The 17,080-nt window shown below is 36.0% G+C and overlaps 1 protein-coding gene and 1 long non-coding RNA gene across 2 annotated transcripts; both read left to right on the top strand.

Moving 5' to 3' along the window:
- The first annotated feature begins 1,004 nt into the window (after positions 1-1,004).
- On the top strand, positions 1,005-16,941 carry LOC146145290 (sodium-dependent proline transporter-like). The gene is made up of 15 exons (XM_083390142.1): positions 1,005-1,142; positions 4,054-4,210; positions 4,557-4,688; positions 5,473-5,636; positions 6,214-6,401; positions 10,018-10,156; positions 10,900-11,034; positions 11,111-11,214; positions 11,570-11,694; positions 12,036-12,148; positions 12,989-13,120; positions 13,364-13,463; positions 13,739-13,854; positions 14,461-14,643; positions 15,604-16,941. The coding sequence occupies exons 1-15, from the start codon at positions 1,116-1,118 to the stop codon at positions 15,754-15,756; spliced, it is 1,968 nt and encodes a 655-aa protein (XP_083246268.1). The 5' UTR covers positions 1,005-1,115; the 3' UTR covers positions 15,757-16,941.
- Positions 6,963-9,363, top strand: LOC146145291 (uncharacterized). The gene is made up of 3 exons (XR_014498718.1): positions 6,963-7,856; positions 8,211-8,267; positions 8,661-9,363. It is a non-coding gene; the product is annotated as an uncharacterized LOC146145291 (long non-coding RNA).
- Positions 16,942-17,080: the final 139 nt, after the last annotated feature.

Genomic DNA, 17,080 nt, shown 5'->3' with positions numbered 1-17,080 from the left:
AAACAGTTTGTGGCCCACCATGTGCCGTTACCTTTTTGTAATCCCAATTTACGTCTACAACTCTACATGATCGGACAATTTCCCAATAAATACATCAATTCTAACAACATCCAAATAATGCTTTTTTAGTACCGGCTCATTTTTAGATTGGAATTAAATATCTCGATGACAAGAAACTTAATTTAAAGTAAACTGCCGTGCTAACTGCGTAGCGAAACCAACATGTGAGATTTTGACTTTACGTAGCCTATAGTTCACAAATAGTCAAAAATGGCCTCGTTACTATCATGGTTTTAAAAATGCTAACAGCTATTTTCGTAAAAATAGCTCTAAGGCCCAATGAAAATAGTATTGTGGCCTACTCCTGGGTCATGGCCCACAGTTTGGGAACCCCTGGGCTAGTATAAGATGTAACTATGTAAGTTAGTAATCAGATGTATATCACTTTTTGGCAGGTTAAAACTCCATTTATTTTTATTTTGCGCAAATCTGTTTGGGTCAATAAATTTGTGACGTAGCACAACACAAAGTAAAAAAAATCTTACATGACTATCGTCCAATAAATAAAAACGGCACTTGTGACCTTTTCTGAAAAAACTTTATATGCATATTAGATGCGGCGTTTCTTTCACAAAAGTAGGTTTCGCCTTTAGGATTTTAAGATATAGTGTGGCCAGGTCTTGTTAGCAGAAATTGAACTTCCAAACAACTATATCAAAGGTCAAACCGTATGGTCAAAGATCGTGTATACCATTTATGTTAAGTTTGTACATAAATCGTTCTTACATTACACCGTTTGTTGCATGAGGTTCACTGGAATATAGAGACTAGGCTTTTGGCAACTAAGCCTGTAAAATTTAAAAATCTTCTGCGTTATTCTTAGCTCAGGTTTTTTCTCTCGCTTTTAGTTTGCCGCGGGGGATTTTAAGCAAACGGCGAAAAGGCTATTGATGTCATCACCCAGATAAAACGCCCTAACGACCTAACGTATGTGTCGCAAGAAAATCGGCTGCTAGGGCATTTAAATTGAACTGCTGCGAGTCTTTTAGGTATTTTATTCATTGGTAACAGGCGAGAGGAGGGTACTTGGCAAAAAGGATAACTTCAACTAGAGAATGAGTGAAAGCAACGGCAAAAATGTTGTAAGTATAAACGCAGAACCCGAACAAAAATAATTTGCTAATAAAATGACTTTAGCACAGGGGTTTTATGAAGGTTTAATTGAAATATTAGTGTATATTCAGTATTTATAACGAGCCCCTGTAAAACGTAACGTTTTAGTATATTATATATAAAAGAAGAGCCTTGTTAATTGAACGCCACTCTACCCAAGAAAGACAGCAAATCCATAACTAAACAAGAGTTTTTTTTTATCATTTCGTCTAATATGTTTTAAAGAATTAAAGCTAAGAAAATATGTTTTAAGAATTAAAGCTAAGAAAATATGTTTTAAGAATTAAAGCTAAGAAAATGCCGTAGCGTTAATAGTAAAGCTGTTTGTTGAATTTATGACGTCATAAGTTAGTTATATAGAAAACGTTACGCTATGAAGTAAGCAATAATTTTTGCAATTTTTTCGTTACGTTGGTAATTTAATAAAAACAGATGTTAAGTAATTGATTATTCGTCACTAACGTTACAACGCCCTAACACAACACTTAGCTGTGCCCATGGCTTCCACTATCGGTACATTCTTGCTTAAATTGATCAACGCACGTAAATAAATAAGCAAATCCTTGCGAAACAAGATATTGGCTCAGGACATCAGTGTGAGCATCTGCTAATCGTTTTTATGTATAGCTGTATTGTATTAGGTGCAAAACTAGGCATCGTTAGATGGGTAGGTATCCTGAATAGTATTTATGGCGATATTTGTGTACGCTACCGTGAAATCTTAACGTTAAAATCCTTCTTTGCGCCTAAAAAATATTTCACCAAGATTACCATTTAGTGTTTAACTTTATAACACTCATTTTTATTCGTCCAGTCTACACAACTCTGGTAAAATACGTAATAGTATATTTGGCACATTGTGTTTCATTGCAAAACCATTTCGTGAAGTTCGTGATTTGTTTTCCTATGTAAATGACGAATTAACATGATCAAAATTATTGACTTCGAATGGAAATACTTTATTTTAACGTCTGACAAGGCACTCTTAGTGTATTAATTTATTTGCCATGATAGCTGGGGGAGTCGAACAATTTTTATACTGGAACGACGAAAATATTTCTGACCGATAGGCATGAAAACTTTCAAAGGTGACGTCACTAAGTTGCGTCATAACGGTTCGTCTTTAACAAATAACCTTAGGAAAACTCTCGTAACGCATCAATATGCAACTGAAATCCTCAGGTAAATTTATTTAAGGATATTTTGGCTGCTCTGGTAAAAGGGACTTTTCTGGTCAAATAAGAACACTTTTTATCGACAGGCAAACATGCAAAAAGCATTTTATCTGGACGCTTTACTTTCATCACTATATGATAGACAAGGCCAGGAATGAAATTTTGAGTTAGAATGCTTTTTACAAAAGTATAAGAAGTGCGAACGGCTATAAGGTATTATCAGATCCGATCCGGTATTTCCAAAATTGTTCATTAACTGGGCAAATCCCAAAATAACTTAAGCGCAACGACCTTAAGCCAGCTCAGACGTTAAAGACCACGTGTAAAAGCAGTAAATCATGCCCCTTAAGGTGACGCCCACGCATCTTTGACATATCAAAGGTCAACGGCACCACGTAGCGAGTAATTACACCTTAAAATGCAGCGCTGAGAATGCCTCTAGGGCAGGCCGCTTGCTCACGCAGTTTATTTATTTACCCGGCGTATTTACAGGCAAGCGATAAACCGAACTCACCGGTTAGGCTATTAAGGGATTTATAAAACAAAGATTTTGTATTAATGCCTGCCTTACTCCTGCTATACATCGCTGTACTTTTTGTGTCATTCGAATTCGCCTTACCTCTGTCGTACTTGGCGTTTGATAATAAATCATCTAAATTCAAAACATGATTCATTAGGAAGCGCTAAATGACACTGTAAAAACTTTTATATATCCAAGACTCTGTTACTCACGTCAATGTTTTTGGCCCAAAACATCAAACTTTGATAAATCATACAAATATACTTACTTAATCACATACCTAATTCCCTACGTAAAACAGAAATAAAATGAAAAACAAATTACTGGTAAAGTCTCTTAAACTTTCGAAAATAAAACAAACTGATCATAAGTCAAAGTAAAGGGAATTTTTTATACTATAACGAACAACATTTAGCCTATAAAACCATTCCTTGATTTTTATTATAAATTTTTTGGCATCATTGAACAGTTTTGCTTCTCTTCGTTGGAAAAACAGTAAAAAGACTGTAGACATTTTATCGTTTAAAACCTTGCACATAACACCAGTTGAAACATCGGCTCTAAACATTTTCTTTGCCACCTATGGGCTTTTACTGTCGCTGCGTACTATACATTTTTGCCTATTTAAAAAACTAAGGGATCGCTAAACATTTTGATTGAGTTCGATTTAACGAGGACTAGAAAGAACATTACTTACAGCAGCAAAAGTATTACACTTGTGTTAATCGTTTAAACGTCGGTAAAAAAAACGAAAGCTGCGGTCAAGGTACAAACTATGAAAAACCCTAGCGTGTCACTATAGCTGTGACTTTCAACGTTTTATGGCTTATGACGCCCCTCAAGAATATTAAATAGATTTGCGGCAAGCCGACTCGAATTTTCGAGTATTTTGCAAAACAATCAAATTAAAAATTGACATTTGATATAATGATCTCTAATCGAACACAAATAGTTGTATTAAGAAGCTTACAAATGAAGCAAAAAATCATATTCGTAAAAATTCTCAAATTTAAACGGAGCCCTTAAGCATTAGTAAATGCACACCAGGGCGCCGCGGCACCCCGGTTGATGCACTATAGTGACTATACTATAGTATCACATGCACCACGTACTCAAAACATTCTGGACAAAATTCAAAGGCAGCTTAAAACAAGTGTAATCTTAAATGTATGTGAATGTCCACAGAATGAAGCCTCGGATGTGGACAAGGAGGAGGCGGCAGACCGCAAGGAGAGAGGGCAATGGGCCAACAAGGTCGAGTTCTTACTGTCCTGCATCGGATATTGTGTCGGGTTGGGGAACGTTTGGCGATTTCCGTACCTCGCCTACGACAATGGCGGAGGTAGGTTGCGTTGCGAATGCTAACTTTTCTTCTGTATGGTGTCTATGGTGTGCAATCCTATAATATTAGCAGATCGCTTTGGTCTAGAACAGTTAATGTTTAACCTTGCTGTATAAAGTGATATTAAAGCGTGCATAACATCTACCGCGGCATATGTGAAATGCCGGATTTCTGGTCATAGATCAATAATGCCTTTAAATAATCTTTAAGTGCGGTGCCAATTATCGTAGAATTTCTCTGTATTTTGTAGTGCTCTTTCAACATTAATTTATTTTAGGGGCACCCTTAGCATGTCTCTACTTTTGTTGGAACAATCCGGTCATACCAATTTTGTTTTCGTTTATAGGCTCCTTTCTTATTCCCTATCTCATCATGTTGACTTTCTGCGGGATCCCCTTGTTTTTTATCGAGCTATCCCTCGGCCAGTTTTCTGGATATGGTGCAATGACGGCTTGGAGGTCCAGCCCTATGTTTAAAGGTAAGCGTTCAAAGCGCTCAAATCACAGATTATTGCTTCTACTGCTACTTCCTCATCGAAAATTGAATTTGCCCAGCAGAAATGACTTTGCCCACCTAAAAGAGCTTTACGGCCCGTTGAATGTGGTCAAACCGTTCGTCAAGCACGATGCAGTCGATGTAGTCTGTAATTGTAGTCGACCAAATAAGAAGTCGCACGGAAAAGACCAGTTTTACTCAAAGACGAAATGAGTCATTAGCTTGATTCCCACGGTTATAGGTCTATAGGTTTCGGCACAACCCGAAGAACCAGTATATACAGTTTCACCGGATTTAAGGGCTTCAACTATCAGCTATTACAATCTTAGTATTGGTTAACTGAAAGCGCTGCCAATTTTAGAAACATCAAATACAAAATAAACAAATGGGGAGTCATACTGAACTGGCATATTTTAGGGTACACTATATGCACGGAGTTGCAAAGCCAAAAAGTTCGAGCAGATCGACATTATCTTGATTAATACGTTTCAATGCGCGCTTGTATTATCTTCAGTTATTGTGACTAAGAACTATTTCAATTTGGTTGAATAACAGTTAATACAAGCTCGTATCGAAACGTCTTAATCAAGATGATGTCGATCAACTCGACCTTTTTGACGTATTTTTGGTTGATAATATATTCTTAACCTTAGAATTAAATTGATATAATATATATTTTTGGACTTTCTAAACATCTGTTATACAGTATATAATTTTGAATTAAAAGAAGAACCCGCTATCGTTTCACCAAGCATATGCGATTGCAGGTATCGGATTGGGAATGATGCTGGTGTCGTTTTTCGTCATCGTCTATTACAACGTCATCATTGCCTGGGCGTTATTCTATCTTTTCGCGTCCTTCCAATCCGTGCTTCCCTGGACCATAAAGTGCGGCGAGTCTTGGAACCAGTATACTTGCGAAGAGTACAACGTAAGTGTAAGAAAATCGCTGGGTAGTTGTTCACAAATGGATACGGCAAATCGCTTCTCGCCAGAAAGGAAGTGAAGATAATAGCTTTAACAAGCAACGGATTGCGGTGTTATTGCAACAATTACCAGACAATCTGATGCGAGATTAGATGTCTAGTCTTTTTGCGATGTCGGCTTGTGTGTCTCACACAACAAAATTGAAGTAAAATATTAAAAGCTTAAATCAAATTTTGAAACGCGAAACACGCAGCGGTGGGGTTAAACCGCAAACAAACAAAAAACATTATGCAAAACATGTGGTTATTAAACATGTTGAACAGTTTTGAGCGTAAAAAACCTTCTCATTAGCTCAACACTCGTGGGTCCTGATTCTACTTTGCTTTGTCATCTATTAAACGTTTTTTTTTGGTTACAGCAACTACGTTGTAATTTGTCGTTTAAATCAAAGTGAACAAGCCAAGTAAACGTACTTGACGTCGTTTATTGTTAGTCACTTCAATTGTAAATTATAGAATCATAAAAAGAAAAAGCTACCGAAAACCGGTCGGTAAACGATAACGCTGTTTTATTTTGCTTAGGCAACCTTGTCACCCTGTGTGGGACTGAACTGCACGGGAGTTTACAACACGACTATGATCCCGGTGACAACGACCTCGATAACGACAACTGTGGATCCAACAGCAGCAAGCAACTTTACGCCAGTCGACGCCGTACAGACCCTGGCAAATCAAACGAAAAGAATCAGTCCGAGCGAGGAGTACTGGACGTGAGTTTGTAATTGGATTGTTTTCAACTTTGTTGCAAACAACAACGTAGAATGACTGACACCTGATATGGAGCTCTGATTTGGGCTTGACTTCGATTTTTACTTTCAAGTTAATTTGATAGTAAATTTGGCGTAACTGCAGTTGCGTTAGTTTGTGTGTTAAAATACAACTCAATTAAATTTGTTCTAAACATGCACCATGTAAAAAGTTATATTGCCAATAGAGCATTGCCACGGAAATGGCTGTTACCGATTATAGACGACCTACCCAGTCAGAAATTATCTTGGAGTTATCCCTGGGCCTTACTAGGCATGTTCGAACTAGCAGTGGCCTATCTTAGATAAACTAGGCATGTTCGAATTAGCAGTGTCCTATCTTAGATAAATTAAGATAACTTATCTTAACGAAATTTAGTGTAAGATGTTGTGTAGTACATGTTTTGATACATAAACGTTAGTTTTTTGTTGTAAATTCAAAAATTGCTAAGATTTTTATGAGCTGTATCTATGATATTCTATGATAGCCCACGGGTAAATCGAAGATTAGCCCATGATATTTCTTGCATGGTTTTTAAGCTCAAATAATTCACTTTAAACAAAGTAGAAAGATTTTTAGCGACAAAAAAGTTGTTTTTTATTGTAAGTGGAAAAATTGCTGAGGTTTTTGTAAACTGTTTCTATGATATTCTATGATAACCCGCGGAAAAATCGAAGATAGGTCAACGGTATTTCCTGCATGTTTTTTAAGCCCACATCAATGACTTTAAAGAAATTGAATATCTAATATTACTTGTTCATCACGGGTTCCATGTTTTGAGCTTCCTAAGTTTTACCAAATTACGATGAGCTCAAAAGGGTGAGGATAAACTAGTTTTTTTTGGAAAACATGTGATATAACCAATGTGTGTTTTATGGATCAAGCGTGAAAATGTCATTGTACTAATAATACCAAACATATTGGATACCTAAACTGTTCTTAATGAGACTCCGGCAGGAAATCGATTTTTAAATAAAAATCGACCGAGCGTAACGTAACATTTATGTGTAAGCTCTTGGCCACTACCAGGTGTAACATTTTTATTTATTTAAATGTTTTATAATCTTAAAAAAAAATTCGTCGTTATAAAATTTAAAATTACCAGCAACACTTTTCAAAATCACCGTTAACAAATTTAAAATTGTTGGCGGGAAACGTTACGTCACAATGACAACCATTGTTGCGGGTTGTTCGACCTTTTTAAAAAAGTGAACTGTTTTCTTTTACCAAACGGATGCATTGAAGAAGCAGCGCAAGTTTTATCGTGAAAATGTTATGGAACTAAGTGCAGTTGTAGCTTGTGGACAACGAAATTTACTATGCAGCTAAGGAAGGTTGTACGCTCGATGCTGCATTGTCTTTGAACAGAAAAAATGATGAAGAAATGTAAAGTCCATCTCAAACCAAATCCCCATATGGTAAGTCAAAATGTCTGTTGTTTTTCTTTTTTTTAATGTTAAATTTGTCTGTTAAAATGTTTAACTAGAAAATATCCCAATACCACTTAAAACTATATTGTTTCATCTTATGAGTTTTAGCTAAATTATGAGTTAATCCACTTGATTTTAAAGATTTTTTAACAGAAAAATACTAAGTATCCATAATGAAAGTTCATAAAAACTATTACTATGCCTATAAAATGAAGAAATAATTCTTACAAGGACCTCGTTTTAAGTTATAATTGAAGCAGTTTACACAAGAACAATTATTTTACTTCTATATAAAAATATACATTCCTTAGATATTTCATGTATTCATGTATTTATTTTCAGAAAGTGGAATACTCTTTATAATTGAAAGCCAGAAAAAAGTATGAAAGGTACAAAAAGGTATGGTTTATTTTTTTGTTACTGTGAGGATTATTCCAAGTTTTGTTGTTTTATATCATTATATAAATATTTTGATTTAAATGATTGTCTCTACATACATAATATATTGTGTTAAATGTGTTTATTGAATTTTTGGGTTCAATATAACCTACTCTGGAAAGTATGGCATGTTTTGATGAGATCTCACAAGTGCACAACATATTAAAATTCACCCCACTTATGAATCATAGGCAAATTGGGGTGCAGGTTGGGTCTACTAAAAAAATTGTGTGTACACTTGCCATACTTTCTCGAGTGCTATATTGTTAAATATGTGTTTTGTGTGATTATTTGGAGGGTACAACTACAACATCATTTTATATAAATTGTGGCCATTTAACTGTTTTTGTTTAGAATTTGAATGGCACCACTTCAAAATGTCATCTACAGACAAGCATTCCTGCAAGCACTATTTTGTTAATCAGGCTACATCCACACAGGGATGCAGAGATTACACGAATGCTATCAAAGAACAAAAATAAACTGCCAAGTTAAGGATTTATTCTAAAATAAAGTGACTAACATAAATTTTAAATTATAATTACATGTTTTATGAATTATTTTTATTAAGAAAAAGGCTTTATTTGGTTTGTTGCTTTTGTAAACATAGTTAGTTCAAACGTTTTACTAGCACATAATTTTAATATATATATGTATATATACATGTATACACATACTTTAACACTAATTATGTTATTACAGATGTTCCATATCCTCACTCAACACTCAATATTGTGTTTGTAACCACCAAGAAACAATTACAAGTGGATATGAAAACCAAAACTCAGGCATAAATTGCATTAATATGTGTTTACTTATGAGTATACCGTCAACAGTTACATTTAGCCATTTATTGTTTACGAACCTCTTGGTTAAGCTTTCCATCAACTGTCAAAACTCTGAAAGAATTGGCCATAACTTATGATTTAATTGTTTAGTATTTTGCGGTTTGTAACTCGTGTGATGTCAAAAGTTCTATCCATGTTTTTTTTATTACAGCAATGTTTATAATTCTTTTTTTCTATTTGTGTTTATATTTAATCATTCCTAAGTTATTCTTTTAAGCCGTTTTCTTCAATTGTTTTTAACTTTTTTTTTTTTGAATAACCGTTTGATATTTTTGTACGTGCTGTTATTGTGCTTCTGTGCGCGGAAATTTAATGACAATAAATATTGATTGCTTGCTATTTTAAAATTGGTGTAAAGCAGGAATATATTTGGCCAGGCTAGTTTCACGCTTGAACCATATGTGGGATGCCATGTATGGGAAATCAAAGAAAATCTAACATGGGCCGATGTTACCTTTCCGGTCTCCCAGCTGGGATATATCTATGGGGTTTCTGTGGTAATCTGGTAATGGGCCATACTAACACCGATGATAGTTCGAGTAAGGCCCGCATTAAAATTTCTGACTGGGTATTTAATTATAAATCATGGCGGCTATACTTTACATATTGCTATAGGATAGGCAATTTAATAAGTCGTTTTTCATAAGCGTATGTTTTTACAAATATAAAACTACAGAAATCTGTTAAATCTAAACTACTTACTGCAGTTCACAAACCAAGTTCGTGTGATTTGATATACATTTTTCGTCCTGGTAAAAACTATTTCCACCTATTGTGGTAAATTGGCCTTCCAAAACAAAATTGTACTGACCAAGGCGATATCTATTCCACGAATCTTTTCCTAACATCCCCATTTTTGGCAGAAATCGTGTGCTCAGGCTGAACAAGAGCACCGGCATTGAAGACCCTGGCGAAGTGCTGTGGGATTTGGTGTTATGCCTGTTACTCGCTTGGCTGCTGGTGTTTTTCTGTCTCATCAAAGGAGTGCAATCGTCCGGAAAGGTCGGCATTACTTTGTTTAGTGGTTTAATTTATTTTTTTAGTTTACGAAGAATCTCACACCTCTTTTTTAAACAAAAGGGATTATGGTAAATCTTTTTAAGAATGTTTTGGTGACATAATTTTTCTACAAAAAATAATAAATTCGTAAAATTTAATTCATGCTGATTTGCACTGCATGTTTTTATATCTTTGTTGTTGCGTTTATTGTTTTGTTTCTTCAAGAGGTCACAGCACATGACGTTTACACAGACACAAATTAAATATAAAACCTAGGATGAAATATCACAGGGAGTTATACGACTGAACAATTTCCGTAAGAAGATAATATTAACCAAATGGTTTAACTCTAATAACAGATCTGAAAATAACCTACGTAGAACTGTATGTTTTAACCATAATTTTCACAAGTATTGGCTATTTCTAACGATAGCTTTAATAAATCATTCGTCATTTTGGAATTTCCAATGAGCTCCGCATGCGACCTTTACCAAATTCTTCAGTTCTCATTGATAAACTTACATTGGCGCCTGGGGCAAAAAGTATAAATGTTAGTGACATATCATTTTTCTTAGAAAGCGTCTGCTCGGTAAGAATTCCGTTACGGAACTGAGTTTAAGGTTATCTGACGTCAATCGATTCAATAGAGCTGGCCAAATAAATAGTGTTATGGTATGTATACAACAAACGTAAACTGCTTACACCTCTTATTTTTATTCCAATACTAATTTTCCTGTTGTTTATAGGTGGTCTATTTCACCGCCACCTTCCCCTACATCATTCTCATCATTCTGCTAGTCCGAGGCTGTACACTGGAGGGCGCACTCGACGGAATTAAGTTCTACGTGAGGCCCAAATGGTACAAGCTTCAAACCGCTAAGGTAAAATAAGGACGCATGGCTTTAATCAATAGTAAATCTCGATCTATGTTTTTTTACAATGTTGTTACCCATTAAGGTTTGGAAAGACGCTGCCACACAGATCTTCTACTCTTTGGGAATTTCTTTCGGGGGTTTGCTCACTTTCGCGTCATACAACAAGTTCAACAACAACATTTACAGGTGATAAAAAGTGAACTAGTGAAAATCCTTATTGTCAGGTAATTCGCATGAAAAAATATGATACTGTACGATGGTGGCTTAACTGGCGCGATGTGGTTAATAGATTCATCCTTGACAGTCCTTATTTCCTGGTTAAGGGTTAATGATTCTCTTTAAACATTGAGGCCTATGACAATTACACAACCTTCAGGACCACGTACAAGCGTGAATTTATAGTGCGGCGATAGAATTGGGTCTAACATGGTAGACGCTCTAAACATCTATTGTAGCTTTTTGTATAATATAGGCTTTGTTGAAATCTAATCAAACGGCAGACGCTCAACGTAGTTCGCGTAAACTCGTTTTTGCTTTTTAGAGATACGCTGATCGTCGCTATTGGCAACTGTGCCACCAGCATATTCGCCGGGTTTGTCATATTCTCCGTGATTGGTCACATGGCATTCAAGCTTGGCATTCAAGTGCAGGACGTGGCAGCACAGGGTACGTTTTATGGATTAGGTACCACTATATAAATTATTATCATTGTTTAATAGGTCATTTCTTAGCAAAATGTATGTATGGAATGCTGATTGTTTTGTTTTTTCAACACATTTAAACGATAACACGAAATTTTACCTGCAATTACAAAAACTAGCACCTGCATTTATCTAAAAATTATTATCTAACGGAATAATACCATATGATACGCATAGCATATATTTACGTATACTTAGGTCCTTACTAGTGAGTTCTACCTTACTTTCATACTGCTGTGTTTAATGTTTTATGTTAGTTTTAGAAACTTTGTATCATATTAATAAACACGACGTTTTGTTGCTTAGGCCCTGGCTTAGCCTTTATCGTGTACCCGGAGGCTGTCTCACTTCTGCCAGTTCCCCAGCTGTGGTCTATACTTTTCTTCTTCATGCTGCTCACCCTAGGATTGGACAGTCAGGTATACTTATTATTTATGTTTGTAATATTAAAATCGTCTTATAAAATAAATCAAACATATCAAACTATTTCCTAGTGTGTAAGTCATTCCCATATAACAAGGAAGCCAACCAGTCAGAGACCAATAGCCACTGTTCTTGCTTGGGTAACCGCAATGCACCACTCCTTAAATTGGGCAAAAATAAAACCACTCTGTTTCTTCCATAATTGCACACTTACCTTTGCTCAGCTAGATTTGTGAGAGATGTCGCACACTATTCTCGAACAAATGAAGTCATGCTCTGAAAGTTTCTAAAATCTAACTTTATTCTAGAAAAAGAAATATAATCTGAGCAATGGTGGGTAATTTTGTTTGAGGAGTGCGTGGTACAAACGTGACGCCATAAAAAAAGTCTTGTACGAAAAAATGTGGAATAAAAATCAAGTATAAATTAGATTTTAGCAAACTGCAATCAGCCGCATGTGGCTCGCGAGAGCGGTTTGGATACCCCTGGTGTACAGCAAAGCACAATAATAATGGCAAATACATCCGGGGTTACACCACATGCGGTTTGAGATAATCATGTCAGCACAGTCCCGAGTTTACAACACGCTTCGGAATAATGCCTCAAGAAGTTACCGGATAGGATTGTATACTATTTTGGTCCTCAGAAAGCCTTAGCAACCTTGGCTCCTAATAGATTTAAATGCTGCTGTATTAGTACCGGCGCAAAATTGAACCACTCCCGTTATACCCCGGGGTTATATGCAGCGTTTTTAGAAAACATTCCAACTATAGTGCAACGCAGCCACAAAGAGTTCATGGTTAGAAATATAACCTTTCTGTTTGTGTTGTTTACAGTTCGCGATGGTGGAAACCATTATTACCGGCTTTCTAGACGAATTTCCGGAATTCCTGCGCCCAAAGAAGGCAGCTTTCACAGCCCTTATCTGCACTATTTCGTTTCTTCTCGGAATTCTCTTAGTAACCCAGGTAAAATGTGGTGAAACACATAAACAGCCGATTGTCTTTGTCTAAAAACTCAAGTTTTCCACATTTTGCTCATAGTTATTTATTGAGGTTGTTAACCAATGTCGCACCTAAATGATGGCACTTAAATTTGTGTGGACGTAAAACAACATTTTTTTTTATCTTTACTTTTTTTAATTGGAAAAGTGAATCGAACATAGCAACGTAGATATATTAGCACCTAACTGTAGGCCCAACTTGTCACAGGGGGGAATGTACTGGTTCCAGCTCTACAACACCTATTCGGCGTTCTACGGACTCCTTATTCTGTCGCTGATCCTGTGTGTTGCTGCTAATTGGGGATACGGTAAGTGCTGGTTGCAAATTGCTTATTTCAGGTATAACCTGCTCAAGGGCGTGTAACTGGTCATTTTAATACCTAACTGTGTAATGGCTTCGTGTTAACATTTTAGTAAGCAAAATTACATGTGACTCTATCCAATATTACCATTTTAAAATAATAATGGAATGCCGAAACCCTGAACTTTTAAGCAAGTTTACGTTACAATCAATCAAACGAGTTCATGCAAGTAAACAAATTTAAAGCGACGCTTCGTATATTAAACTAAAGGTTTAATGTAGGATTTTTCTTCACGTACAAGTGGAGACTCCTTAGCGACGTCAAGCTGATGATCGGATTCCAACCGAACTGGTATTTCCGGATCAACTGGATGCTTATTACCCCAGGGCTCTTGCTGGTGAGTAAAGCGCAATGGCTTGAGGCATAAAGCTTTTCTCGGTTGGAAATTATTATCAGCGGAGCTAATATATTCTATTTGCAAATAGACGGAAGAAATGGTCACATATAAATACCGTGGCGGAAATAAGAATTTTCTTTGATAGGCACGAAACTTTTTAAAGATAATAAAGTTGTGTCAAAACGTTTCGTCAAAAACACTATCTTTAAAAAATGTTCTTTAGCGAATTTGTATGCAAATATGCCGCCGAAATCGAGTCTAATTGTGCAAAGCGCGAATAACATAGCAGTTGTTTGGTTTATCTTTGTTTTAATGTAAAAAGGATAAAGGATATATGTTTTAATGTAAAAAGTAAACGAGGCGCCTTAAGCACATGTAAGAGTTTCGCATATTGCTTGGTCACAAAAGCCGTCCTTAATTGTAACCGCTCACTAGATTCGCTTCTGCCCGAAAAAGGGCGATGACAACAAAATTTCGTCATTTTGAAGTTGATTTATTTACCTGTGCGTTTCTGCTAATTTGGCAGCTTTTTTTGATAGTTTTGCAGGCGAACATCATTTGCCTCTCTTCGTAGAAATAAGCGTGAAAAACCTTTTCTGCTTTCAGTTCGTGATCATATACGCGGCCATCCAGCACACGCCGATCGCCTACCCGACTTCAAACGACGTCTACCCCAAGTGGGCCGACGACTTGGGCATTTGCATGAGCGCCACTTGCGTCGTGGTTGTGCCGCTCTACATGTTGTACCGACTGGCGCGTGGCCTATACAAGGGAGAGTCCATTTCCGAGGTAAGCTTATTTTAAACCGTTAAAAAACTTTCATTTTTTTAAATCTTGCTTTAGATGTAAAGTGTTTATATCGGATAAAATTCAAAGTATGAAATAACAGAAAAACGTTGATTTTCACACTTCCCCCCTAAAAATATTCACGATGTTCGTGGACTACTCTACACCGAACGTTAGACGTATGCTGTTTTGCGAAAGCTATGACATATTTTCTACACAATATGTAAAACAAATAATGGAATCTATATCATGATGAAATTTACAAAATGCGACAAGCGGTAGTTGGAAATGCAGTAGGCTACGCGGTAAAAAGGAAACTTTAGTAAGATGAGTTACCATAACTATGTTATGTAACTTTTCAAAAACAAGTAAGGCGAGGTCCAGGCAAGAAGTTATACTTGATTAGGTTTCTAAAAAGTGACTTGTCCTACATTGGACCCAAGCTGTTTTGCTTATACTCCAAGTAGCACCGGTAATCATGCTATAAGCAAACCCCATATACATATTGAAAATCGATTCGAATTTTTCTCTATTTTACACCAGAAGTCTTATAATTAACTTCAACTGTTTAAAAAAACGCGGTTTGAAACGCTTGATGTCACGTCTTTAAAGAAGCTTCTGAGCACGATTTTCCCGATAACTAAAAAAACGCGGAACCATTACGAATAAATGGCTCATATTAATTAAACTTGAATTATTTGTTCACTTGAAAAAATATTCATTGAAAAAAATATTCATTGAAGAGTTGGATAGGCAATCCTTTGCTGTTATAATTACGCTTAGTATTTGCGAAAAATGGTTGAGAAACACGAAAAATGGTTGAGAAACACTTTATGGGAAGTCGAAACGTAAAATAAAATAATACATAACTTGTCGTAAGAGTATATCTTGTGAGTATATTATGCCTGACAGTAGCAACAGCATATGTATACCTATACTTTAACAGCAAACTACGTTTTTCAGTTGTTCCGACCAAGTCCGAAGTGGGGCCCGCAAGACAGGAGCATTCTCTACGACCCACTGACCGGTCCACCCAAGGACGTTGCCATGACAGCGCTGCCCACGTTCGCGCAGGCCGTCAGTGATGATGTCAGTGACCCTTACCCCGAAAAGTGAAGCGTGGTGGTAGACACGAGCAACCGCGCTACACATGATTTCATTTTAACAATTAGTACGTGGAAAAGTGCCCAAAGTTGCATTGATTTTTTTAGCCTTGTTTTTGTATAACAGCATCACATACGCAGTGCCTTTGTTAAATAACCTGTCGTGCACAAACTATTTTTGTTATATTGCAAGCCTCATATGCTTTGCTTTATCAACCGCCGCATGTTCTTTTAATAATAAGGTTAAATGTCATAACACAATGGGCTCCACAATCCAGGCCGTGGACCGCTATCAGTCATTAGAACAACTCGTATAGTGGTCCCCGCAATAACCTCTTATATATTTCATTTTTGTTTACTTGACGTTAACTTTTTGTTTAATTTCAAGTTGGTTTTGGTCAATTAATTACATTAACGTATGCATTGCAATTTTTTTTAGGCTTATATAAGGACTCGTACAATAAAATCTGTGCTTTGATAAAATGATTTAAAATGAACCATCTGCCCAACCTCAGCGAAATGTTTTTTATTGTTGATCGGTTCACATGGTAAAATTAATCCCAATGGTATAATTATGATATAACTATGATCATCTTAGTCAGTAGCATAAGAGTTTCTATCTCTGTACCTATATCTGAAATGCATATACGCACTGTCCCATGGGATTTATACATAAACGCAGCTGTACATTCCAAGTCTAAAATTGTTGATTTTCATACACGTATGTTTATTTCATTATATTGTGCCAACTTACGCTGTCAAATGGATGGTAATTTTCAATGTTATAGTAATCAACAATTTTAGAATGGAACGGATTTCAATGTTATAGTAAAGTGTTGGGTCTTTTATAAACGCAGAATAAAGTCAGCGGCTATAGGAGTTTAACAACAATCTTTATCATTTGCAAGCAATTCGGTGTCGTATAAACCTAACGATGTAAAACTAAAAAAAATAGGTGGCGCGTATAAAGGAAGTTAAAATGATCAATTGGAAGAACAATAACTATACAGTAAAATAAATGTGGTATTTAAACCTATTTTTGGTCTGTATATACTTTTCATAATAAACCAAACAAAATGGAATGTATTACTTTATAATGGTGGAAACACTTTTTTTCCAGCTGGTGCTTTTCATTTCTGATTTGCATTTATTTTCGTGTTATAATTAACAATGGCAAATAAATGTCCGACGATAATAAAAAAAAATGTTGATTTCAATTGAATAGTTAGCGTGAAGAACAAACGATCAATAAGCTACAGTACATAAAAACGCATATAGACATGTTTCATGCAACATCAGCTAAGCGTTACACTATACGGGGTCCTCCAACTCGAGGC

The sequence above is a fragment of the Ascidiella aspersa genome, chromosome 5, assembly GCF_963924565.1.
Source record: "Ascidiella aspersa chromosome 5, kaAscAspe10.2, whole genome shotgun sequence".
In the NCBI taxonomy this organism is placed as follows: Eukaryota; Metazoa; Chordata; class Ascidiacea; order Phlebobranchia; family Ascidiidae; genus Ascidiella; species Ascidiella aspersa.
Note: the sequence above shows the minus strand (reverse complement) of the source record. Positions and strands in the feature narration are given on the sequence as shown.